General features: G+C 43.4%; 1 protein-coding gene across 1 annotated transcript; it reads left to right on the top strand.

Annotated features, from left to right (window-relative positions):
• The first annotated feature begins 14,452 nt into the window (after nucleotides 1-14,452).
• On the top strand, nucleotides 14,453-23,619 carry LOC148023119 (uncharacterized). The gene is made up of 5 exons (XM_087695316.1): nucleotides 14,453-14,621; nucleotides 14,696-14,801; nucleotides 17,433-17,567; nucleotides 17,690-17,746; nucleotides 23,532-23,619. The coding sequence occupies exons 1-5, from the start codon at nucleotides 14,453-14,455 to the stop codon at nucleotides 23,617-23,619; spliced, it is 555 nt and encodes a 184-aa protein (XP_087551442.1).
• The last annotated feature ends 2,108 nt before the right edge of the window (nucleotides 23,620-25,727 follow it).

Raw genomic sequence — 25,727 nt, 5'->3', positions numbered from 1 at the left:
AAAAGGCTAGATAAATAGTAAAAGTAGAATAGGCCATTTATATGAAAGCCTTGAGATGCTGGTATATGAGACTTCATCCACTAAAATCTATTGGATCAAAAGTCTATTGTAATCAGCATGAGACACTACCATAGAGCAAAAGCACCAAGAGGTAAGATCTTCCTACATCCCATAAAAATGTTATTTTATTTCAATGATGCATAGGTGCTCAAGTTTATCATTCAAGATCGAATTAAAAGAAATTGTAATGCCTCAAAAGTTACCAAATGCTATATATGTCATTGAGCCAAACATAAATAAATTCCAAATTCTATGTGTCCCAATGCAATGTCTTATAAAACCATGTATGTCATGAATCTATCAAGTCAAATGAATGTATCCTTGGCATATGATTGTTAAAAATAAAACTATCATAACATTTGAAGAAAAAGAGGAATAGGTTAAATAAAAATCTTGAACAAAGATGAAGGTCATGAAGAGAAAGAAGTTCAAGAAGATCAAGAAGAGCAAGGACACCATGAAGCCCTGCAAATAATGTCAAAAGGAAGCCAAAAGAGCAAAACTAGAGCCAAAGCCAAGGAGAAGAAGATCTAAAGAGGAGATAGCCAAGACCAAGGAGTTACAAATCATAAAGCACTAAAGACAAAAAACCAAAACTATAAAATCCATCATTGGCACCAACCATGTAGCAAAGGGGACTAAAAGTATCCAAAAATTTGAATTGTATTGCATATACTTTGGTTGATAGTACATGAGCTAGAGGCCTTGTAGACATTCAAGGGGGGAACCTACATCTTTAAATGTAGTTATCTAGAGGGTAAGCTATTGAGATGGCAAGCTCAACATGTGCAGACATTGATGATGGACTACCTAGTTAGATGGATTCACACATCTATACTTATCATGTCATTGGTTATTATGATGCTCACATGGCCATTGACTTATCACTTATCATATTTGGTTTGTTACACCTACCTACAACTGGCATAGTTATAGTGCCAGTCAATTAGTGTAGTCAATTATGAACTATTTGACTTATTAGGCAACTTTCCTTTATGTTCTATCTTATCTATACTTTGTGTACATTGTATTGTGTGTGAAAGATGATGAAGAGAAAACCAACCAAAAAACATTTTGACCTCCATCTCTCTTCTTGTGTTCTTGAGTGAGCCTTCTCTTATGTATGGTGCATGTTTAGTGCAAGAGCTCAAGAAAGTTCCCCCCACCACACAATTCTTGATATGGTATCAGAGTGGCACCACTGAGAGAGAATAATTTTGAAGGCTAAAGTAAAGGGGAAGGAGCAAGGATTTGAGCAAGCGTAAGAATTGAGCCCCCTTGAGCTCATCAATCAAATCATCAATCATGGGTATCGGATACCTGTTCTTCACTGTGATCTTATTAAGATCCCTATAGTCAATGCACATTCTAAAAGATCCATCTTTCTTTTTTACTAACAGAACTGGAGAGGTGAAAAACTTGGTTCAATGAATCCCATCTCAAGAAGATCCTTGATTTTCTTAGCTACTTCCTCTCGTTCACACTTAGATAATATGTAAGGTGTCTTATTGATTGTCTTTGAGTTGGGCTCCAAATCAATAGGGTGATCTACTGCTCTCTTGGGAGGCAACGAAGTAGGCACCTCAAACAAATCCCTATACTCCTCAAGAAGAGTTGTCCAGGCTGGATGGTTTGCTGAATTATTGGGCTGATCTTATATCTCTTTATTGAAATGCAAAAAAAATATTTGTGAGCGCCTCTTGTACTCCTTTTTAAGTTTCTGAATGGTAATAAGTTGAAAATTTGATCTACTAGGAATTCCCTGTAAATGGATGAGCTATCCATTGAAGATAAACTCCATATACATTTGTGAAAAATCCATAGTGATCCTACCTAATGTCATCAACCAATCACAACCAAGTACGATGTCTATAGGTCCCATTTCCAAAGTAATCAGGTTTACTTTTGCTTCAAAATTTTCAGCCAGCTGTAGAGAAACCTGTGGGCATATCTGTGTGTTGGTTTCTTCTTCACCATTGGCCATTTGAACTCTAATGGGCTGCTATAAGTCTGTGGGAATACAATTCAACTTATCCATGATGGACTTATTCACAAAACTATGGGTACTACCACTGTCTATCAAAATGAACACTACCTTTCCATGAATGTTACCCTTTATACGGAGTGTATTAGGGCTCTTGGATCTTGTCCAAGAATCCATGGAAATAGAACAACTAGTGGCAGTAAGTATGTCATTACAAGTCCCACTTGGATCAAAAGGAACACTTTCACTTGGGTAAAAAGGAAAGGAGTCAGCTGGATCATAGAAATACTCTTGCCCAACTTCTTCCTCAAGATCTTCATTTTCAGCATTGAGTACAATTGTAGTGGCTTCATCCATCTCATCTTCAAGATCCTCAAAGACTAACATACTTTGAAACTTGGGTTTGACATTTTTATATACACACTTTGAGGCATGATCAGGTGTATACTTTTCCCCACACTTGAAACATAAGCATTTCTCCTTTCTTTCTTTGTAAAGATCTATAGAAATGGACTTAGGATTAATATTGGCTGAATTGGATTTAGGCTTGTTGTCCCCTTGTTTGAAGTCAACTCTAGGACTATTTGATGTCGTGAAATTACTTTGAGGTCTAGAAGCATTGAATGGTGGATAAGACACCCTTAAACTCCCATTTGGCACGTGATTGCTGCCATAAGCGTTACCAACTTGCCCCTATTTAAAAATAGTCATTGGCTATCCAAAACCAGGCTGAAATGAATATTCTCTTCTATATTTTCTTCCACAGTGCTCTGCAAGCTCAATAGCCTTAAAGAGGGAAGTAGGGTTTTGTGCCATGACATCATCTAATAAAGATGGCTCTAAACCATACATGTACTTGTGGAGCTTAACCTCATCATTGATGCTTTCTACATACATGGTTAGGTTGAGAAATTGGTTGGTGTACTCTCTTACACTTAGGTTCTTTGTTCCAAACCATACCATCTCCGTGCCAATTTCTCTTTTTCAAGAGGGGAGACAAATACTTTAGCCATAAGTGCCTTGAAAGCTTCCCAATTCTCTACAAGTATGTTTTTCTTTTTTATATACCTCCACCAAGTATGGGAAAATCCCTCCAAATGCAAAGAAGCAAAATGAATCTTCAAAGATGAGTGACCATTAAATTTTTCTAAAACAATCTTGTACTTTAGCTCTCTATCATGGAATGGTTGCTGTCCCCAAAATAGACTGATCATGAGTACCATGCATTGAACCCCCAAATTGAGATGGAAATCCCCTAATAGGTGGCTGAGAACCACTCTCCAATCTTCTTGTTGGTAGAGGATCTCTAGGAATTTGAGTATTCAGCCCAAAAGCTTGAGAGTTAGCTCCATTCAAACAGCCCAAATAGTCATCATGCCTTTGTGAAGCCTCACCTAATTCATATTGGCCATTTGGTATGCCTCTTCTTCCAATAATCCCATGACCATGACCATTTTGATTAGATGGCTGAAGTGGGGCTGAAGGCTCACTGCTTGAATAGGTTTTCTCCTTAGCTTCTTTAGATCCCATTTGCATCTATATCTGTTAACGGTATTTTGAGAAGGCTGCAGAAAGTGCACGTGCTGGATACTATTTTTTGGTGGATTACTATTTTGTGGAGCTTCATTGTATTACTTTGGGCATTTGTGTATTACTTTTTACTCATGGACATCATCAGACTATCATGGTTGTATTATTTTGTGAGAGCCCGGGCTCACTCCCGTGCACATTGTATTTATCACCCGTAGTTGTATTTGTCACACCCGCATGTGTTGCGTGGGTTGCGCACATGTAATTGTGATTAGAATAGTATAGGCTTGGTCTATTTAGGCTAAGGTTCAAGCATGTTTCAAGGATTGACAGGCCTAAAGCCCACTATGTGGGTAGGATGCCCAAAGAGGGTGCAAACCCTAATTCACAGTTGTGGAAATCCTAAACGCAAAAGGGGCGCAAACCCTAACCCTAACCCTAAACGCAAAAGGGGCGCAAACCCTAACCCTAACCCTAATTCTATGTCTATATAAGGGTGGGAGGTCTCAGTTGTATTCACCCCCTTTGGCACATTCATGCTGCGGAAGCTCTGTTAGTGCAACCATTCAATCTTTCTATTCTATCATCTTGCTTCCATTTGTTGAGAGTGACTAAGAGGGAGAGAGTGAGAGGTGTGTTGAGCGAGGGACTGAGGGAAGGTGAACGGCAGAAGAACTACATGTGGCTAGTCGCTTTGCTGGTCCATGTCTCCTCACAGATATTACCACTTATTTGTGTGGTTTGGCTATGCGCCCATTTGACCTTGATACATTTGCGGAATTGGAGTATAACCCCAACTTTTACGCTTGGTGGATGTCCATCCTTCCTTCATTTTCCCCGTCCACCTAGTTGTCTTTCCATTTTCTTTGTCCATACTTCATCTTCTTTTTCTTTTTCCTTTTTGTGTTGCCCTGTCATCTTTTCCGTCCTTTGTCACTTACCCCTGCAAGCTAGGAAGATTGCTAGGTCTTTTTGTTGCAGAAGGGCAATTGGCAATCCATTTTGGCATTATTTTTATAAAAAGAAAAAGGCAATCCATTTTGGCATTGTTTTTATAAAAAGGCAAAGGTATAGTTTGACTTTTATATTTTGTGTGATGGTTAGCTAGAAATTTCTCAAGATGTGGTCTTATCTTTTGATTAAGCAAATGACAGGTTTACAGTTTGAAATGTCTACAATGTCGACATTGGTGGCTGTCAAGGATCATCATTATGAGGACAGGGGAGTATTCACTATGGAGCAATGCAAGGAGTTTGGTCTAGAGACCAGCATATGGAGTTTTGGGGCCTTGAAGTTTCGTCAACTTACCAACTTGGAGAATATTGTCAACAGGTATCCTAAAATTGGGGAGTTGGTGGCTAAATGTGGGCTAACCGACTATATTAGAGCAACCAATGGGCCTATTCACTTTGCCAATTGCTACAACTTTGTTCAAAACTACGATCCTAAGACTAAAACAAGTAGGATGAGCTACTGGGATGAAAAAGAGCAAAAAGTTGGGGAGGTAGCACTTACTTCTAAGCTGATAGAACAAGCCTTAGGTCTTTGTCAAGGGTCAAGAGGGCATGGTAAAGCTAGTAAAACTCATCTAGTGGATCAAAGGTGGGAGGGTAAGCCTAATGTTACTACTGATGGTCTATTGTTCTCTGCCATTGAGGAGTTGGATCTTAGAGCCACTGCACAGGTGTTTCACCATTTGTTTACCTACAACAAAACCAGCACTCGTGCAGGGAGAATACCCAAGGGATTCATGGAAGATATCTTATCAGACATGATACTTGATGAGGATTTAAATAAGTTTTGGATGGATCAAATTTGTGAATCCCTTGCTAAGGCACATGAGACTCTTCCTAAAACTCCTGAAGGGAGACTCACCACTACTCCGGCCAAGATATGCATGATAAATTATGGTGGTGCACTCAGTAAGGTCATCACCATAGCCTTGGGACTCTCCGAGCCCTTTCAAGTGACACCCATAGTTGCTAAGATGGGTCAACTGAAGGACAAACGACCAAGGGAGGAACAAGAGCCAAGTGTTGAGAGTTCACTAAAGAAGATGGGTAAAAAAAAGAGTAAGAAAGGAAAATTTAAGACAGAGCACCACGTACCGATCGAGGAGTCGCTAGAGAATGCACAACACTTGGGGGAAGCTCTCCACAAGGAAAAGGAGAATCAAGCCACAACCATACAGGAATCATCCATTAAGGACATGAGAGGGAAGGAAGCCTCCGCTCCACAGGAAGTTGAAGAAGACGTTGCTAGGAAACCTGGAGATTCTAACAAAGGAAAGGGAAAGACTCAAGGAAAACAATCGGTGATTGGTCCAGGAGATTTTCAGATGCTCATGACCACTTTACAAACCATGCAAGCCCAGATAAACATGTTGGAACATGGTAGATAGAATGAAGAAATTATAGTCACTTCTAGTGTAGAGAAGCTGCGACCGAATGAGACTACCACTAGTTCAAAAGTTTGCACAAGAAGGACATCAGCGAATTTGGATGGTCTTACCACATTAGAGCTCTTATGTGAAGAGTTGAAACAGGACAAGGATCAAGCAATTCTGGAAAAATTGGAATTACAAAAGAAGTATGAGGCAGAGAGATCATCTCATCAAGAATTTTTGAAACACTCAGCCCAGCAGTTACACGACTTATAGACTCAGATTGTGGAGAACAATAAGGAGATGGAGGGGCTAAGGGAACAGTTGCGCGAAGTTGAGGTCCTGAGGAAAAGGGAAGAAATTCTCTGTGCTCAGGTTGCAGATCTTGTGGTTCAGTTAAAGGAGGAAAAGGCAAGGACATCAACTCTCACCAGAGAGTTGTCAGAAGCACATCGGACTTAGACGCAGATGAAGATAGCCTTTACAGGGTTGCAAGATACAATTGCAATGAGTCTGACTACTGCTGTCAATCAAGTTGAGGAAAAAGCTAACAGAGCTTACGAGATGTTACAACAGCTACTCACAGACTTGGCTCATTCCCTTCACAAGGAACGCCAGTTTAAGCTTCATGCAACTCCCTATCAATATGCACTATCATTACAGCAAGGGCTTTATCATCAGGCCATTTGCACTTTATCATCCAAAAGCACCGATGATGTGGAGGAACTCAAAGCTCAGTTGGGAATTGCTACCGGTGCCTTAGCCACTTTTGACCAGGGTAAGGAGCTCATGTTGTTGACCTCAAACCCAACTAGCAGCCAGATGATTGATCATTTACATGACATGGGCTATAATGATCAAGAATTGAGGGATGTAGAAATGATGCAGCCAACATCTACTGAGCCATGTGACTTACAATATGAGACACTTGTTGAAGACCATATTGCAGTAGAGCCTTTTGAAGATATGGTTCCTTCTGAGGATTATATGGATCCTCAAGATTTTGCTGAGTAGGAAGATGGAGCTATTGAGGAAATACAGGTACCCCCAACAGTGTCGGACAAGGAACTTGAGGTCCAAGAGCGCTTTGATAGGATGGTTCAAGTTCTTAGGGATACCCCTCAGGATGTGCCAGAGTATTCCATTGACATGCAAGGCATCGAGGCACAGAGAGAGGATCTAGATGAGCCCATTAAGACCTATCATGAGAAGCAGACGAGGGAGGAGACCATCATTTTTTATTTCAATCTCTATGGAGATTCCAAATTCAGAACACCCTTACCAGTCAGTACTGTGCAAAAGCTTATTAAAGTGGGAGGGAAGATTGCTAAGAAGTGGTTGAAGAAACAGGATAGGACGGCTTTGAAAGGAGCTTGTAAGATTCCCAAGGAGAAGAACAAGAGGGAGTACCTCACCGAGAAGCCACGAGAGGTGTGGAAGCTTCAACCAGAATGGCGATATCCTATCCTTGAAGCGGATGAAATGGCCCATTCCGCCTTTTGCTACTCAAATCGGAAGACAAATGTACTCCATTGCCCCTATCCGAGAAGGTATGGCAGAAACTATGATGCTGAGAAGCATGGCAGGCATAACTTTCTCAAAATTCCCAATATCAATGCTCCGCATGAGAGTGATATCTATCACTTCCAGTTGCGTGATCTGCTACCCTCTTTTGACAGTCTCCTTAAACTCTACTCAAATTGCTCCGATCCTGCCTTCATAGTCACTTGCAATTATCTCCGCCTCATAGTCAAGCTCTTACAGCAGCCACCGACTCCCTATGAGGATGGCCTGCCACCCTTATTCTTCGACATCAACACAGGGATTGACCGCATTGCCATGGCAAGACTTCTTCTTCGAGCTGTATTATTCCCCTCTTACTGCGTAGCCTTGCTTGAGGATATGGTGGATAGCAGATTTGCTCGGTGTACCCATCCTTTTCATCCAGAATCACCCATTTATCTCCGAACCTTTCTTAAGCCATATCTTTTGAGCAAAGGGTGTCTTTCACTTACCTTGCAGCCACTTCTTGAGGAGTGACTCCCTTGTGCATCACATGATGGAAAAAAAAAAAAAGAGAAAGCAAAAAAACAGATATATATATATATATATATATATGCACTCACATGCACTGCACTGCACCTAGGGGTCCTCAAGTTGGATGCGTCCAGTGGCTTTGATCGGCTGGCTCCGTCTCTAACCCCCTAGCCCTTTTTCCATTTCCCCACACATTTGCTTAGGGCACATCAAGGTCAGGACATACCTAGGGAGTCTCGGCTCGCCTAGGTTAGACCTATCTCCCTGAGTCACGTGCACTTTTCATTTCTACTTCATTTATCTCAGTAACACCACATCACCTCAGGTCACCTACAACATGTGGTTGATCCAGTGGAGAACCATGCGCTTCAAGAATTCCTTTATCTATCCCACTTAGGTGTCTCCCTTGCATCTTCAACAACAACCTTTTTTTTTCTCTCAGTACCTATCATTCTTTCCATCTTCATCAGATCAAGCTCCCTTGCTTCCTCATCATCGAGCATCATCATCAACAGAAGCACCCATGGAGAAGTCTTCTACCTATGTATTAGACTATGTATGCACGTGCACACACTATAATATTTGCACCATAACCTATTCACGGTTTTGGGTCCTCAAGTGTGGGACAACACTTCAGGCTTGCCTGGAGTTCGACCCATCTCCCAAACCAACATCATCATATGTCCTGTGCACGATCAGAAGACTAGCACTTTTCCCCTAGGGAGTGACTGCATATGACGTTTTACTTTGCAGGTACTCGAGTTGTGGAGAATCATGCGCATCATTTCTACATCAACATTGCATCTCCCATCTTCTACGACCTCTATTCCATTTTCCAATGACCATTCAAGTTCTATTCATCATAAGGGTCAACAGTCAAGTGTATCTTCAGCATAGCCAACTTTTACAGGATTTGTCACCAGCAACACCATCAGTCTCACCATCTACCACAATTTGAGCAACATCATTTGTACCACCCGCAACAGGCAACATCCTCATCTTGAACAACCACCGTTCTTCATCAGCCACATCCATTTCTTCTCGGGTGTGTTATTTTTGCAAGCTTTTGATTTCGTGCTTTTGCAATTGAAATTGATTTTTAGAGCTTTTTGAAACAACCTTGGATGCTTTGTACAAATGACATGTCAAAAATATATTGCGCATCATGCATTACTAACCCATTCACAATAAAGGGAGCAATGGTGTTGAAAGGAGTACAATATCTGATCACAACAAATAATAACATTCCAAAGTTTTGCATTACCCAAAAGGAGTACAATATCTAGAAAGGTTCCAAGATCTTCATGTAACAAAAAGGACATGTCACACCCTAATGAAGTGCATGATGATGAGTCCTCTAGAACAATGAATGAGCCATGCTTACGTTGGGCTTCCTACATAACAGGGCATATCTTACGTGTTTGCCCTAACACAAAGGCAAGGTCTGTGGGGGTTAGTGCAGGCTGATGTATGACCATGTGCTCCTTGGGTTGAAGGCCAAGTATGTGCATGTACACATAATACATATGTTTGCAAGCAAGAAATGCCTTTTGGTTAGATTCTCTTTTTTGAAAATCAGGACAAGTGCACCTAGGCTCTTCTTTGATGTGCACATCATAACCACTCTCTGTCAAGACTCGAAATACTGAATGTTGTCTCTCAAGTTGCACTACCTCCTCCAAGAATGTCACAACCATGCAACCAGCTGCCTCTATTCTCTTTTGTGCATCTTTGGAAATTCCATGTCTCCACTTGCGTCTTCTCCCGCTTGAACCACATTCTGTAGAAATAGGAGGTTTGCTCTTCTCGTTCCTTGGTGGTGCTGTAAATGGGAAGACACAACGTTTTTGCAAAAGAAGTATGTTGTCATACCCATCACCAACCACCTGACCTTGTTTGGCTCTTTCTTGTGAAACAATGCCTTTGAACCTATGTGTTTATTAGAGGGTTATTTCAAATGCAAGACATACATTGTAAGCAGAAAATAATAATGCACAAGCCTACCCTTTATTCTGCACAAGAGGCATCATTTCTTCTAGAAAATGATTAAGATCCACCTCTGTCGCCTCCGACTCGTCTTCTTTTGTTAAAGATTCAAACAACATCTGCCGAGCGACTAGCATCTGTATTTTTCGTGGGCCTCCCTTTTCGATCTTTAGGACCGTGCTCACAAGCCTCCGCACCTTGTCAAGGGTTGCCCTCTTAGTGCCATGTTGAACACTGTGAGCATGCTCCCCAACATGGATCACCAAACGTGTCATTGTAGGATCCAGCGGCAACACATAATAGATCATGCATTTGCAAATGGCTACACAAGTAGCAACATTAAGACAATAGTGACATGTTATCTTGGAGTTTCCCTCACTTGCAGGATAACCCATGCTCACGGTTCTATCCAAGTGACCATGGAAAAAAACATCATTGTACTTTCCCTCTGTTATGTAGTAAGGACAAGTGATCCTAAGACATTGAAGACTTCCAAGACAATAGCTCAAGCGCACAGTGCACTCAATTGCCATATTTGTCTGTGAGGGCCGCGACCACAGGTGACCATCATATTTTTGTTCCATACCCATCATTCGTTTCTTGCTATCTGTGGCTGGAAGCTCAAAAGCAATTGTGCCATTATACTCGATTGGGAGCTCATCCACCCTTCGTGGAGGTCCACAGAGCGCTAGTAATTTTTTCAATCTACCCGTTCTAGCTTTCTCCTTAATGAAGGCTGCAATCGAGTTATCATAGGAAGATAAGTCCTCGCTTTGGTTGCCCACACATAGGTCCTTCCCGACATTTGTGTCATCAACATCCTTCTTGTTATCTGAGTGTACATCAAGACACACTGGAGTTGATTTGCTACAACCTGGAGTACAATCAATGTAGTTGTCAATCTCATCTTCTATTGACTCAATACTGTTAGAGATGCACACATAGTTACTTGAGTGCCTGATAGAGTAGGTGGATGATAATGTACTATCAATCAAATAGTGCGCATGCCCTTGATGATCCCATCTTGGAGACACGGTGACATTGTTTGCTCCACCATCATTCTCTATGACGGCTTGCAACCCCTGGAATTTTTGTGTTGGAGGCAATAGATTCTGTAGGTAGTACTCACTCAAAAGAATCTCCCCATTTCTTAATGAAACCCTGTGCTCTAAGCAATCACTGGCTAGTCTCCATGTCAAAATAGCAAAACTCGACATGTCGTGCCCTCTGGTGGGTTAGTATTTGATGAAGAGAAGAAAACTCTGAATATAGCTCATAGTGTGTATTTGATGAAGAGAAGGCAACAGTTCACCGTCACTACAAGCGGAGAGAAATCAATAGAAAAATTTACGACTCAACCACCCACCATCCTTCACCTTTATGCACTCATAATTTATTTATGTTGTATTAATTATTTAACGGCCAACTAGTTACCTAATTACGCAATCAACGGCTAACTTCTTTATTAGGGTTATTAAGTCTCTCCTCAACTCTCTCCTCTCTTTCTCAACTCTCTCCTCTCTTTGCTCTCACTCTCTCTCCTCTCCCTCTCTCTCTCTCCCTTCTCTCCCTTCTCCCTTCTCTTTCTCCCTCTCTCCCTTCTCCCTTCTCTTTCTCCCTTCTCTTTCTCTCTCTCTCCCTTCTCTCTTTCTCTTTCTCCGTTCTTTCTCCCTTCTCTTTCTCTCTCTCTCCCTTCTCCCTTCTCCCTCTCTCTCTCTCTCTCTCCCTTCTCCCTCTCTCCCTTCTCCCTTCTCTTTCTCCCTTCTCCCTTCTCTTTCTCTTTCTCCGTTCTTTGTCCCTTCTCCCTTCTCCCTTCTCCGTTCTTTCTCCCTTCTCCCTTCTCCCTCTCTCTCTCTCTCTCTCCCTTCTCCCTCTCCCCCTTCTCCCTTCTCTTTCTCCCTTCTCTTTCTCTTTCTCCGTTCTTTCTCCCTTCTCCCTTCTCCCTTCTCTTTCTCCCTTCTCCCTTCTCTTTCTCTCTCTCTCCCTTCTCTCGTTCTCCCTTCTCCCTTCTCTTTCTCTTCTCTTTCTCTGTTCTCCCTTCTCTCCCTCTCTCCGTCTCTCTCTCACAACGGTGCCCCACAACTCAGGACGGTGCCTCACGACGGTGCACTAGCGACGATTGATATTTTCGTAACTCCTGCAGCACTAGCGACTAACGACAGTGCCTCACGACGGTGACCTCCCAATCCGCGACTGTTCGTAACTCCTGCATCCACGACTGTTCATGCCCCGTGGCGACTGTTCGTAACCTCGTCCGTGACGCTTCGTCCGTCCCAGGTATTATCTTGAGCCCCCCAATCGTCTGCGTCCACGCAGACGATGGGTCATCTCGGGATATTTTTGCATGAAGTTTTGGCATGTGCTGAGCCTCTTTATAAATTTGCATGATATTTTTGCATGAAGTTTTGGCATGTGACAGTTTTGCGTTCAAATCTGATTCTTCTTTTCTTTTGAGGGGGGGGGGGCAACACCGAGAGAGAGAGAGAAGGGGGGGCGCTTCGTGGGTTGTTCCCTAGCTGTCTCTTCGGCTGAAGGCCCTTTCCCTTGTTTATTTCAATATTTCTTGATTCGTAGGTCGAACAATGCATATCCTAGTTGGTAGGTTGAATGCATGGTGACATGAAGGTAAACAGTCTAATCTTTGTGTCGCTTCGGTTAGGGTTTAGTATTAACGTGATCACAAGTTCTTTTGCAACGTTAGTAAGATGTGCTCACAAGTTGTTTCAATATTGTCTATGTACATCAATAAGAGCCTGCCGGGTTAAAGAGTAATATGATGACCTACTAGAAGTGCACCAAGCTGTGTTTGTGTATGTAGAAACCAACAGGGCTGGAGGGAAAGCCCCACAACTAGCGACTAACGACAGTGCCTCACGACGGTGGCCTCCCAATCCGCGACTGTTCGTAACTCCTGCATCCGCGACTGTTCATGCCCCGTGGCGACTGTTCGTAACTCCTGCAGCACTGCGCGACTGTTCGTATCCTCGTCCGTGACGCTTCGTCCGTCCCAGGTATTATCTTGAGCCCCCCAATCGTCTGCGTCCACGCAGACGATGGGTGGGCTTAAGCTTCGTCTTTTGGTTTACCTTTGTCACGCTTTGTCATGCTTCGTGTGGGCTAAGCCGTTGTGTTAATTCGGTCATGCTTCGTGTGGGCTAAGCCGTCGCGTGGGCCTCCAAGGTAACACCTTGAAGCCCCCCAATCGTCCGCGTCCACGCGGACGATGGGTGGGCTCATGCCCCATGGCAACTGTCCCGTATGTCGTCCCATCATTTGGTTATGCCGTCCCGTTGTGTGGGCCTCCAAGGTAACACCTTGAAGCCCCCCAATCGTCTGCGTCCACACGGACGATGGGTGGGCTTATGCCCCGTCATTTGGTATGCGCCGTCGTGTGGGCCTCCAAGGTAACACCTTGAAGCCCCCCAATCGTCCGCGTCCACGCGGACCATGGGTGGGCTTATGCCCCATGGCAACTGTCCCGTATGCCGTCCGACGGGCCTCCAAGGTAAGAGATTGAACCCCCCATGGATACAAGCGTGTGGCTTCGTCCCATATGCTTCGTGAGAATAAGGTAAGAGATTGAACCCCCCAATCGTCCGCGTCCGCGCGGACGATCCGTGGGCTTATGCACAAGCGTGTGGCTTCGTCCGTGGCTTTGTCCCGTGACCTTAAAGAGATTGATTGTGTTGCTAACCTTAAATAGATTGATTGTGTTGTTAATCTTAAAGAGGTTGATTGTGTATCTATTTGTAAGTGTGTAGAGAAAGTTATGGCACCTAAAAGAGTGCTTAAAAAGAGAAAGAAATGTGTGTCACCTCATAGTAGCCGTGAAGTCTGTATGAAGCTACGTTCAGGATGTGTTCCTGGGCGGATCTTAGAGCAAGAAGCATCATCGCGTTTGAGATCAGTGGACACTCCTTCAACAAAGAAAGGACGTGGTCCAAAAAGGTGTGTCTACATTGATGACGAAGCACAAGTGGATGGGGACTCCAATACAATTGACGGGGTTGCGGAGCACACATGTAGTCACTTATGTGTCCATTTCATTTACATATGACGCTTTGTTCAGTGTTATGTATTAAATATGATTGGTTTAATGCTACTTTTGTTAATTTTTACTTATTAATATCTGCTCCTACAGAGACTAATGTGCAGCATGATAGTCTAGATGACAAAGAAGAGGTGAGTGGTGATAGTGATCAAAGGGAGAATGATGATGAAAAGAAAAGAAGCACTCAAGGAACTTAGGCAAGCAAGTCTCTCTAGGACTGATGAAGGATGTGCTGAGTCAATTTTATATAAAAAAGAGGACGCTACCTCCTCTTGTGCCTCTTTGCAGATTAGTGGCTCATGAGGCAGTCAGATTTGCTACGGATGATGCCCAGTGGTTGATTCCTTCCTTTGATTCCACTGGTTATCTTGAGACTATGGGACACTTCCTTGTGTCAGTTGAAGGTCCGAGAGGGGAGACCATGTCTGTGACAGCTAGCAATCTAGATGAATGGGGTCCAATATGGCGTCAAAGAAATGAGGATTTTGAGAGGGCTCTTGGAAGAGAGTGGCAAGACCTTAAGGGTAAAAAGTTCTTGGTTTGGGATGGAAACCACAGGCTTAAAACGTGGTGGAAACGCATCAAGGAAAGTAAGTTGTCCCCTGTACATGCAAGTATTGAATGTTCGTATCCCATTCTTATGTTTGTTGGTTTTCAATTACAGAGTACTCCGACTGTGCTCACTACCATGTTAGTGTACGGTGCCAATTCATTGAGGTGCCCAAGGCAAAGGAAGCAGAGCTACTACTCGCACTAGACACCACCAACGCGTAAGTCTTCTTCCTTTAACTATGCTCCTCTTTGTAATATGTTACACTTACATTCTCATATTATGCTTTTGTTCGTTTTCAATAGTATTGCCAGAGCTCATGTTACTCCAAATATTGCGCATGAGGTGTATATGTTTCAAAGGTTTGGTATTGCAAACAAAGACTCCATTCTAGATAGATTGAGTCCAGCCATGAGGAAGTGGGCTGAGGTTGAGATGAGTATAGAGGCAAGGTATTATCATGGTGTTGCTCCATGGTATAACTCTCCTTGCGGTTTGATATCTCAGCTTGTATGGAAGGTGATTTTCTTTCTATGGCTCACTTGTATGAGATGTGCTTTTCTATCTCTAATTTAGTTTTTTTTTGGAATGATAGGATGAATTTCATGTCTTCATCTCAAAAGAAACTGCTAAGCTTGAGGCTCTTGGTCTAGATGAGGTAGAGAGGAAGAAAGGTTTGGAGAAGGCTACAAGGGTGGAAGAGGAGCGCCTTAAGGATAGGGGTTACAAATACCTATCCATTGCTAATCCCCAAAATGGTGATGAGTTCTTTAAGTTGTTATTTGGGCTAAAGTGGGATGATGCAAGCATGCTCAAGATCACAAGAGACAAGCTGTATTGTCTCACAAGCTCAAAAATCCCTGCGGAAAGGTAATTTGTATATATAACGCAAGGTGTGTGTATGTGATGCTTTTTTCTTAAATGCTTTCTATTTGTGTATATTGTTGTGCATCACAGGAAAAAAATATTGTTGCATCTTATGAGTCTCACAAAGGCCAAAGACCCCCAATACCCGCATTTTGGTGATTATAAGCTCTTTCGGGTTTACATGAAGAAAGAGACATATTGGGCTCACTTGCATTCGGAGGCACTACTTCAGATTGATAGGATACAAGTAGAAGGTCCACAGCTACCAGATTCATTTGAGGAGTTCTTTAAGCTTAACATGAAGAATCATGTCATGCAGGTTGACTCAATGCAGTGCCAACATATTGCTTTCTTAAGTTCTTTCTTAAAATGTATATGTGCTAATGTTAAGCGCTTGTGAAACTTATGTAGGCTTTTGTACACCTCTTGGATGGAGTGAAATCTTCAGATGTTGCAGAGAAGATGCCGGAGCTTACGTTTTCAGCCAAACGTGTGATTTATAGGTTAGCATGCATTTTCATATTAGATTGTGTGTCTGATTTTCATATTAGATTGCATGCATTTGCTTGCGTAATTGGCAAGAATGTTGCAGGTGGATACTACAATGTGTAGAAGAGAAGAGGCTAGATGCAGCTCCGCAATTCACAAGAGAGTGGATTGATGTTCGTGACGAGAACACTATGTATTCTCCATCATTACGTGATAGAAAATTGACGGCATGGGAGGCAAGTGTTTGCCCTTGGTGGCTAGATTACCCTGTGGGGGTTATCCCTAAGCAAGAGAAAGATCTGCATGACAGTAAGTACTTCAATCTATGTAAACATCTTGTCGCTTTTGTAGCAATAGTTTTTGTGCTCATGCATGGGAGTCTAAGGGTGAATGATACTATGTAGGATTCAAGGAGGGAGTTGATACTCATGAACCGCTTACCGCACCCACCACTGTAGAGAAGCAAGCAACCAAGGCTACCAAAGGTGCCACCCAGGGTACTCAAGGTAATCCAGGGAGAAAAAATGTGCCAGAGTCCTCTATGGCACCCACCACCTCCTTTGTTGCAGATTCATCTCTTGGTCGAGAGAATTGGGAGAGGCGACCTATGACCCGTTTAGTAGGTGAGAAGTCTTATATTAACTTGAAATTCGTGTATGATTATTAAAAATAAATTACTTTGAGATAATTGTTGCAGGGTTCCAGTATCAAACATATGTCGATGCTCTATTAGTGGATGTGACCCAAATTGATAGATTTTCCCTTGATAGGTAGACATGACAACTACATATTGCAAGAACATCAATTTACATGTTGCATATAGCATTGCATCATCGGTTACTTTGCATTAATGACTATGTTGTTTTGTGTATAGCATCAACAAGTTTTTGGCAACACAAAAGATGCATCTTTATAGCAAAGATGGAGTTCCATGTCAAGAGGTGGCTCGATTGATATTTGCGGATTTTCCTACGAGCTTGCTTGTGGATGCTCTAGGTCCCATCCCTTTGGGTAAGTTATGCTTTCTATCACACAAGGTTTACATCAAACTCACTTCTCATATATCATAATACCAATGTTGTTTGTAGAGGGCATGACTATTCCCAAGTGGAACACGTTCTCAAAGGGTCTAGTTATGGGTTGTATGGACCTTGCTCGCGAGTATTTGGCCGACCAGGGATTCTTAGTCACTATGTGCTTAGCAGAGCATATAGGTGAGTTTATTACGGATGCAGCAAGGGTGGGGTTTGTGCTTCACCGCACTTGGACACTCATGTGTGACTCCAAGGCTTATCGACATCCCGTTACTAGAGAGGCGGTAAGATAACAAAGTTGGATACGTTGAACGTACGGTTGTATGTTCTAAATAAAGTTTATGTTACATGCTTTAAATAAAAACATGGATCACTTATTCTAATTCCACTCGTGAATAGGTACTTGATCTTACTGTGTGTCTTTGGCATCGTGCTGGTCATGTTGTGCCTTGCTACGACAGAGAGGCTGGGGAGAAGATTTCAGAGAGATTGTTTCCAGCGTATCGTAGCTACATGATGGATGATTGTGTCTTTCCCATGGACGTTGATGGTGTCATTGTCAGAGGCGGAGCAGAGAGGTCTCATCTTTTCTTTCGGTAAGTAGTCTTGCATGTTTTTGCTCTCAGGTTACCTTGTATGGTATTTCCATTGTTTCTACTTGCATGGCCGCAAAGATTCTGTATCTTGATTGGTGATATGTGATTGGTGATATGGTTAGGTGGTTACTAGCTACATTTACGAAACGCTACGACTATGTTTTGGATGTGTTTGTGGGGTATGGTGGTTTGGCGCGGGCCAGTGCAGAGGAGATGAGACATTGCATGTGTCTAGAAATAGATGATGTGCTCTATGGGGAGTGTTTGTCCACCATAGTGTGTGGACCGGTACCATGCTGAGAGAGAGTGTGTTTTTTTTTTCGAGAGACTCTAGACATTTCATTTTGTTACTACTTTTATATATATGTTTATTATACACTTCGTCATGTGACTATGCCCGATTTTGTCTAAGAGATTACATGCATTGGGATCTTTGATTTGTTTTTAGGAAGAGTGTACCTTGCAACTATTTGACACGAATATATTTTACTAGTTTTCCGTTGGTTTTGTTTTTTTGATGTGTGTGTGTTCATGTAAATGCAATGTGTCGTACTCCTTAAGTAGGACTATTTATATGCAGAATGGATATGTTGCACGAAAAAGCTCGAAAAAAAGAGATTGATTAGAAAAGAACGAAAATGAAAGCCCGCAAAAATAAAATCCCCTTTCTTCTCCATCAGGACTACTACTTGATCAGGACTGTTCCCAGCATTCCCATCTTCGGTGCAAGCTACAGCATGCTACCTATGATGTGAGTGCCATGGGACTGGCACTCGTCTAGGGGGGAAATAATGTTAACGGTATTTTGAAAAGGCTGCAGAAAGCGCAAGTGCTAGATACTATTTTTTGGTGGATTACTATTTTGTGGAGCTTCATTGTATTACTTTGGGCACTTATGTATTACTTTTTACTCATGGACATCATCAAACTATCATGGTTGTATTATTTTGTGAGAGCCGGGCTCACTCCCGTGCACATTGTATTTATCACCCGTAGTTGTATTTGTCGCACCCGCATGTGTTGCTGGGTTGCACACATGTAATTGTGATTAGAATAGTGTAGGCTTGGTCTATTTAGGCTAAGGTTCAAGCATGTTTCAAGGATTGACCGGCCTAAAGCCCACTATGTGGGTAGGATGCCCAAAGAGGGTGCAAACCCTAATTCACAGTTGTGGAAACCCTAAACGCAAAAGGAGCGCAAACCCTAACCCTAACCCTAAATGCAAAAGGGATGCAAACCCTAACCCTAACCCTAATTCTATGTCTATATAAGGGTGGGAGGTCTCAGTTGTATTCACCCCCTTTGGCACATTCATGCTGGGGAAGCTCTGTTAGTCCAACCATTCAATCTTTCTATTCTATCATCTTGCTTCCATTGTGTTGAGAGTGACTGAGAGGGAGAGAGTGAGAGGTGTGTTGAGCGAGGCACTGAGGGAAGGTGAAGCTCTTCATCGTCTTCTTGCTTTTCTCGTCGTCTCTACTAGCTCTTCGACTCGTTGGTGTGCTTGGTGGTGGATGCGAAGGAGCGACGGCATCGGATCGTGTTGATCGTGGTCGTGGAACTATCTTCGAGCCTTCGAAAGGTAAGTTAGGTGAGTTCACTACAACTCGAGCTAGTCTTGTGTTCTTGCTTCCTTGGGTTGGAGAGGAGAATGCTTGGTTAGTTAGAGTGGAGCGTGAGAGACAAGGTGAGAGATTGTCGCCAACATGAGTTGCAGCTTCTGAAAGAATAGAAGTCCGTCCAAAGTCCCGACTGTTGGTGCGTTTGCCTCAACAGTATCCATTGGGAGAATTGTTCCATAATTTGAGCATTAGATTCCACCAACTTGTCAATAGAAGCCTTTTTTTGAGTCCTTGAATCTACTAACTTCTCAATGGAAGACTTCATTTGATCAGTAGACAAAACCATTTGCTCCATTCTTGATAATAGGGCCTCATGACGTTCTTTATATCTTTGTTATGTATGCACAAGGTATTATTGAGTATACTAACTTCCCCTTGTTTTTTAGGCTCTTTAAGGCTAACTTGAGGTGCATTATCCAACATGGAATCTCTGATTTGCTAAGCATAATCATATTGGACCTTATTTTTACCCTTATGTCCTGCCATAATGGTGCAGTCCTACGGTACCCCCTATCAGAAAAATGGCTATAACTTTTGCTAGGAAACTCCGATTTCAAAACTTTTTAGTTCAAATTGAAGCCAAGAATGCCCTCTCGGAGATGAGCTATAGCATGCTATAACAAATTTAGGACCGAAAATTTATACAACTCAATTTCTAAGTCTAAGCTGTCTAGGCCTGCACCCTGTTTTAACATTTAAGTGTCTTATTTTGACCCTGTAAGGTAAAATAGTAACCCCGAATGGTTACCAAACCCTTTAGAAGGCTAAGTAGGACCTGTGGGTACCCTATAGTACTTTCACTTATACTTCAATAATAAAGGGTGTACTTGTAACAACTTGTAAATACCCTGCAGTGCCCTGTAAAATCCTTGTTTTACCTTGTTTTGATCCTGAAGATACTTGAGCCTTTGGAAACTCTTAAATATTTAATTCTCTACTCATTGTACCTCTGGAGGGATAAAATGGCATGATAGGCTCCCTACATGGGCTCCAAATCACCGAGAGATGGGCAAAGTTCCCCTCGGGTTGGTTGGTGTGGGAGTTTTCACTCAACCGCGAAGACCCACGGACCACTTATTGTTTCAAGCGTTCCAAGTGAGCTCTAATGGCTATCTCTCACCTAGCCGACATGGTGTCGATCCTATGAGTGTAGTGAGCTTACCTTGATGCTTGATCGAGTACCCTCCTCTCTCTTGCACTCCAGTAGCTCCACGATCCTTGATGCTAGCTCAAGCATCCTCAAGCCTCCTCCATCTCCAAGCTCCATCCTCCATAGCCACATGCGCGAGAGAAGAGAACAGAAGAGAAGAGAAGAAGAGAAGAGGAGATGGTGAAGAGCTTCACCCACTTGATCCCTCACTCCCACATACTCACTCCCTCACACTCTCACACTCCCTCTCTCAAGAGCACACACAAGCAAGAAGGGGAGAAGAAGAGAGGAAGAAGAAAACTCTTTTTGCCACACACCAAAGAATGAGCTTCTCATTCACTTTTCAACTTTATATACAAAGCTCTAAATCCTTTTTGGGTGGTCATTCCCTTTTCCCTTTTTTACATGGCCGGCCATAGCCTAGGCCCTTTTTCCCATTTTCCACCATTCTAATTTATCCTATTCCCAACTAATGCATACACTTTGCATAGGAGCGAGCCTGGCGCTCTTTTACAAGGATTCAGGAGCGCTTCCACATTTTAATGGTGCGCCTTTTACTCTTTTGTTGTCTCGGGGCGACACTGAGACTTTCTGAGGGTCGTGCCCGAACATTTAAATTTTTCAGGGTCTGGTTACCGGTCAAGGTGCCTTTTTCTACTTTTATCCTGTGCCTTTTTTGCTATTTCCTTTTTTCCATTTTTCGCTCCTCTGTGCTGCGGGAAACACGGTAACATTATCCCCCTCCTAGCCAAGTGCGAGTCCCATGGCACTGCGGTGGGAAGTAGTGGCTAGTTAGGTATGCTGCTAGGCAGAATTGGTAGGTGTATGACACTGCTTATTCGGTGGTTGTGTGAATGAGAGATGATGGAGTTTAATGACAATGACCAGGAGAGATTCCGGCGTGCTTTAGGCTTCATGGAGATGCTCAGCATCTTTCACAGAGTTGTGGTGTCCATTATGTAGCCGCTCGTCCCTTGAACATCAGAAATGCTTGAAGCAATAAGCAATCCCTTAGAAGGATGGTATTGGAGGGATTTATCCTGGAGAAGCCCCTCCCCAAGCTCTACCTGGACAATGATATGGTTTGTCCTTGCATTGAAAATCTGTGTCTTTGATTTAAAGATCGTTGTCTTTGAGTTGAAGGTCTTCAATTCTGCGTTGAAGATCTTCAACCTTGCATTGAAATTCTTCAAGCTTATGGAATCAATAAGCGATCCGTAGATCTTGAGGCATTGGGCATGCATCCTTGGAAGATGAGGTTCCAAGATCTATGCCAATGGCAGTCTATTACTGAGTACTCCTTTTGCTTGATTTGGTTCAATTATGGTAGCCATTAGCAGCAGATGGTTGGCGGCATGAAGCATGTTGGTCCGTCCACTCCAATGCAGAAAAGCTCCTAAAACAGCAGCAATGGTGTCATGTCCGGTATATGGAATAGATTTTGGTCATTCAAGGATGCCGTGGGTGATCTACTTCAGCTGAGTAGCCAGTTGTTGAAACTCGAACATAACCTGCAAGAAAAGTTGTGCACTCCCTAAGGGGTGTGTCTGCCTCTCCGTATAGTGCGTGGTGCCCATGGGAGTGGAACTGGGAGATGGGTCTAACCTTGGGCAAGCCCTTAGTAATGTCCACACTTAAGGGCCCAGTTCGTGTGTCATTGCAGGTGCGGTGCAAGTCTTAGGGTGACAGGTCTGAAAGTCCTGCCCTTGATGTGCCCTAAGCGTGAAGTGGGGAAGGAGCTAGGGAGAACCCTAGGTGCAGTGACTGTGGTGCACGACGAGGCGAAGGGGATTTGCAAGTGGATCTTGTGAGGGTCTCTCTCTTTTATCTTTTCTTAATAGTAGATTCATCCCTTGGCCTTGCTATGCTTTGCTGTTGTCTCTTCTTTCCAGTTCACCCTTTTTTGTTGTTTCCTTGTGGCTTTTTTTTTTTTTTTGTAAATAATATAAAGAGGCTTATACATAGATGCACGTGATACAAGGGAATGACGGGAGTTTAATCCTCGTCATTTGAATGGTGGTGGGTAGGGGAATGAGGAATCTACGACTCAGCAAGTAGCCCTTGAGATTGAGGCGGGTTTTGAGAGTGGTGGTGGAAAGGAAGGGGTGGTTGCACTGTGTGAATTTGCTATCACTCATATCCTCAAGCAGTGCAACACAGAAGGATGGCAAAAGAGTAGCGTGCATCATGAGACGAGTCATGGTGTTGCTGTCTATGGCGTTGGGGTCAAAGAAAAGGGGTGGGAGGTGGCGTTCTTGAGGGGCAGGCTCTTGGTAGACTAGGACCCTAATTATTCTGAGGTAATTACAAGTTGTTATGAAGGAGGGGTGAAGACAAGAGATGAACTCACTAAGGAATCTATCTATAGAATTGTACAAATCAGGGAGGGTAAATACAAGGGCATCCTTACAGGAGGTGCTATTGGCGTTATAGATGATGGGAAAATCGAACCTGCCGTGGATGGACGGATTAAAATCCACTCCTACCCTTCGAGGATACGGCATGAAAATGGGGTCGTTCCTCTCAGAAGGGAGGGTGTTGCAAAAAGCCATCCAAGCGTCAAGGTTGACATAAAAAATGCGTCTTCTCCAAGTGGATTGGCAATTATAGCCTTCCACTGATCTAGGCACCTAGAGGACTTTATCCTGTCAAAATTCGCGGTCCTCGGCTCCCGAAGCAGTTGGGTTGGCCTCTCGCTCTGCTAGCCACTTCTCCTTGAGCCTTGCACCCATAGCAATTACATCGTTTACAAGTTTAATGGGCATTACTCTGTTTAGTGTAGCGGGAAGCTCAAAGCTCAAGTCGAAGGGATTGAAAGCACATTCCTGCTATTCCCAGATAATCAACTCTGCATGGAATTCAACGGGGAGATTCTCGGGGCACAGTGGGAGGGGCAGGTTGTCTTGGAATAGGTCTAACGTTCAGTTTTTTCCTTGCCTTCTCTACCATTTTTCTCCTTCGCTTAGCCAAGGCTGCTTTCCTCTCAGCAGATGTGTCAGGGAGTTGCATTTCATCTTGTTGTGGAGGAGGGGGTGGTGGGATGTAGTCCTCCTCCTGAGGTCCCAGATCAAACTCTGGTTCACCCCCTTCTGGTTGCATGTCTTCTTGCGCCTTTGCCTCTGTGAAGCCGAGTTTGTCGATTTCCTGCACCGTTAGGCCTACCTGTGCAAGATATCTTCTTTTCTCCTCCAGGCTCTGCGGCAGGCCTCCCAGCTGGAGTGGTACATGCAGGCCTGCTGTTAGGGCTCTACGTGCAATGGCTAACTTCTTTTGCAGCTGATCATTGGCTTCACTTTCTTCCGGTTTGGTGGAGTGGAGTAGCGTGTTGAGGAAGGTGTGCTACTGGGCTATCATGGAGAGCTGGGCCGCCTCTGCCTGATTCTCAGCCAACACTCTATCTCCTTCTGCTTTGGCCAGCCGGCGTGCCAGGTCTCGTACTCTCCTCTTGTTGTGGTCAGCCCATTCTTTCGCTCTTTTTTTCATATATTCCAGGCTCTCCCCCTGATGGAGGGTCATACCCATGAGTTATTGCTGCTGGTCCTCGAGCTCGTGGTGTAGGCATGACTGCTCCTGGTGTTCATTGGCAATCTGTGCGTTGAGCTGGTCTAGCTTCACCTGCATCCTTCGCACCTGCTCTCCTCTTAGCTAGTCTAGCTCTGCAGCCTCATGTCTGATCTTCTTAAGCTGGTTTTGTGCCTCCAGGTTGACTGCAGAGAGCTGGTCGTTCTTCCGCCGCAGGTGAGCATTGGTCTTCCTCTCTCCGTTGAGGCGATCCATTAAGATTTTTCTTCTTCCTTCCCAAGCAGCATCACGTTCCTTTAGGGCTTTTGATTCTTTTGCATCTTTATTGCTGGCTTCTTCCTTTAACACAGCAATCTCCCTTTGGTATTCTCTTATCTGCTTTGTTTTCTCCAACTGGAGAGTAGCTCGTGATTCTTGTTCTGCTGCCAGCTCCTCCATGGCTATTCTCTTTTGTTCCTTGGCCTTTTTTAGCTGCGAGAGCAGCTTCTTAATGTATTCATCATATTGGCCTACTGGAGGTGGGGGATGGGACTGTCAAGAATCGCGTGGTGGAGGGGGTTGCTCAAGATGCTGCGCCGAACACACACAGAATGCACAAAGAGAAGCTCACTCAAGAGACAAGACGAGAGATGGATGCCAAAACGTTTTCTTGCTGATTTCTTCTTCTTCTTCCATACACTTTTCAATGTACACAAAGTATAGATAAGATACAACATAAAAGGAAAGTGGCCTACTAAGTCAAATAATGCATAACCGACTACACTAGTCGACTGGCACTATAACTATGCCAGCTGTAAATAGGTGTAACAACCTAAATATAATAAGTAATGAGTCAGTGGCCATGTGAGATTCATAATGACCACCGACGTGCTAAGTGTAGACGTGTGGACCCATCTAACCAGGCGGTCCATCATCAATATCCGCATGTGTTGAGCTTGTCATCTCAACACTCCCCCTCAAGCTCAACTGCATCTCTGAAACTCCAAGTAAGCTTCGAAACTTTTGAAGCTTCTCTGTACCCAATGCCTTCGTAAATATGTCAGCTATTTGATCCTGTGTGCTGACATACACCAAGTCAATCTCACCTGCTAGTACCTTCTCTCTCACAAAGTGATAGTGGACCTCAATATGTTTTGTCCTAGCATGGAACACAGGGTTCCTAGCCAACTGTATACTACTCATGTTGTCACAATAAATGACAACTGGACCTTCCACCTGAACATCCAAATCAGCCAATAGCTTTTGCAACCATACTACCTTACATGCTGCAACAGCAGCACCTCTATACTCAGCCTCTGTACTCGACAAAGCAACTGTAGATTGCTTTTTGCTGCTCCATGCAACTGCTGCACTACCAAGAGAGAACATGTATCCGCTGGTAGATCTTCTATCAGACATACTACCAGCCCAATCTGCATCTGTGTATCCAAATAGATGTACATCTGTACCTGCCTCATAGAAAAGTCCATAATGTAATAATGTGGACTTCACATATCTCAATATGCGTCTGACTGCATCCAAATGTGGCTTTCTAGGTACTTGCATAAACTGACTCACAAGACCAACATCATAGCTCAAGTCTGGCCTTGTAATGGTCATGTAGATCAAACTCCCCACTATCCTCCTGAACATAGTAGGGTCTTCTATCTCATCCCCAACATCAACACTCAGCTTTACATTCTGCTCCAACGGGACTGAAAGTGGTTTGCATGCAGTCATACCATACTTGGACAACATATCCAAGCCATACTGTCTTTGGAATAGCCATATACCATCATCACATCTGATCACCTCAATGACAAGGAAGTACCTTAGTTCACCTAAATCCTTCATCTCAAACTTCATCTTCAAACAGCCCTTGACTTC

Source organism: Lygodium microphyllum, chromosome 16 (genome assembly GCF_053477565.2).
Source record: "Lygodium microphyllum isolate KBCC chromosome 16, Lygodium_microphyllum_v1.1.10, whole genome shotgun sequence".
Lineage (NCBI taxonomy): Eukaryota > Viridiplantae > Streptophyta > Polypodiopsida > Schizaeales > Lygodiaceae > Lygodium > Lygodium microphyllum.
This window is presented reverse-complemented; position numbering and strand designations above follow the sequence as displayed.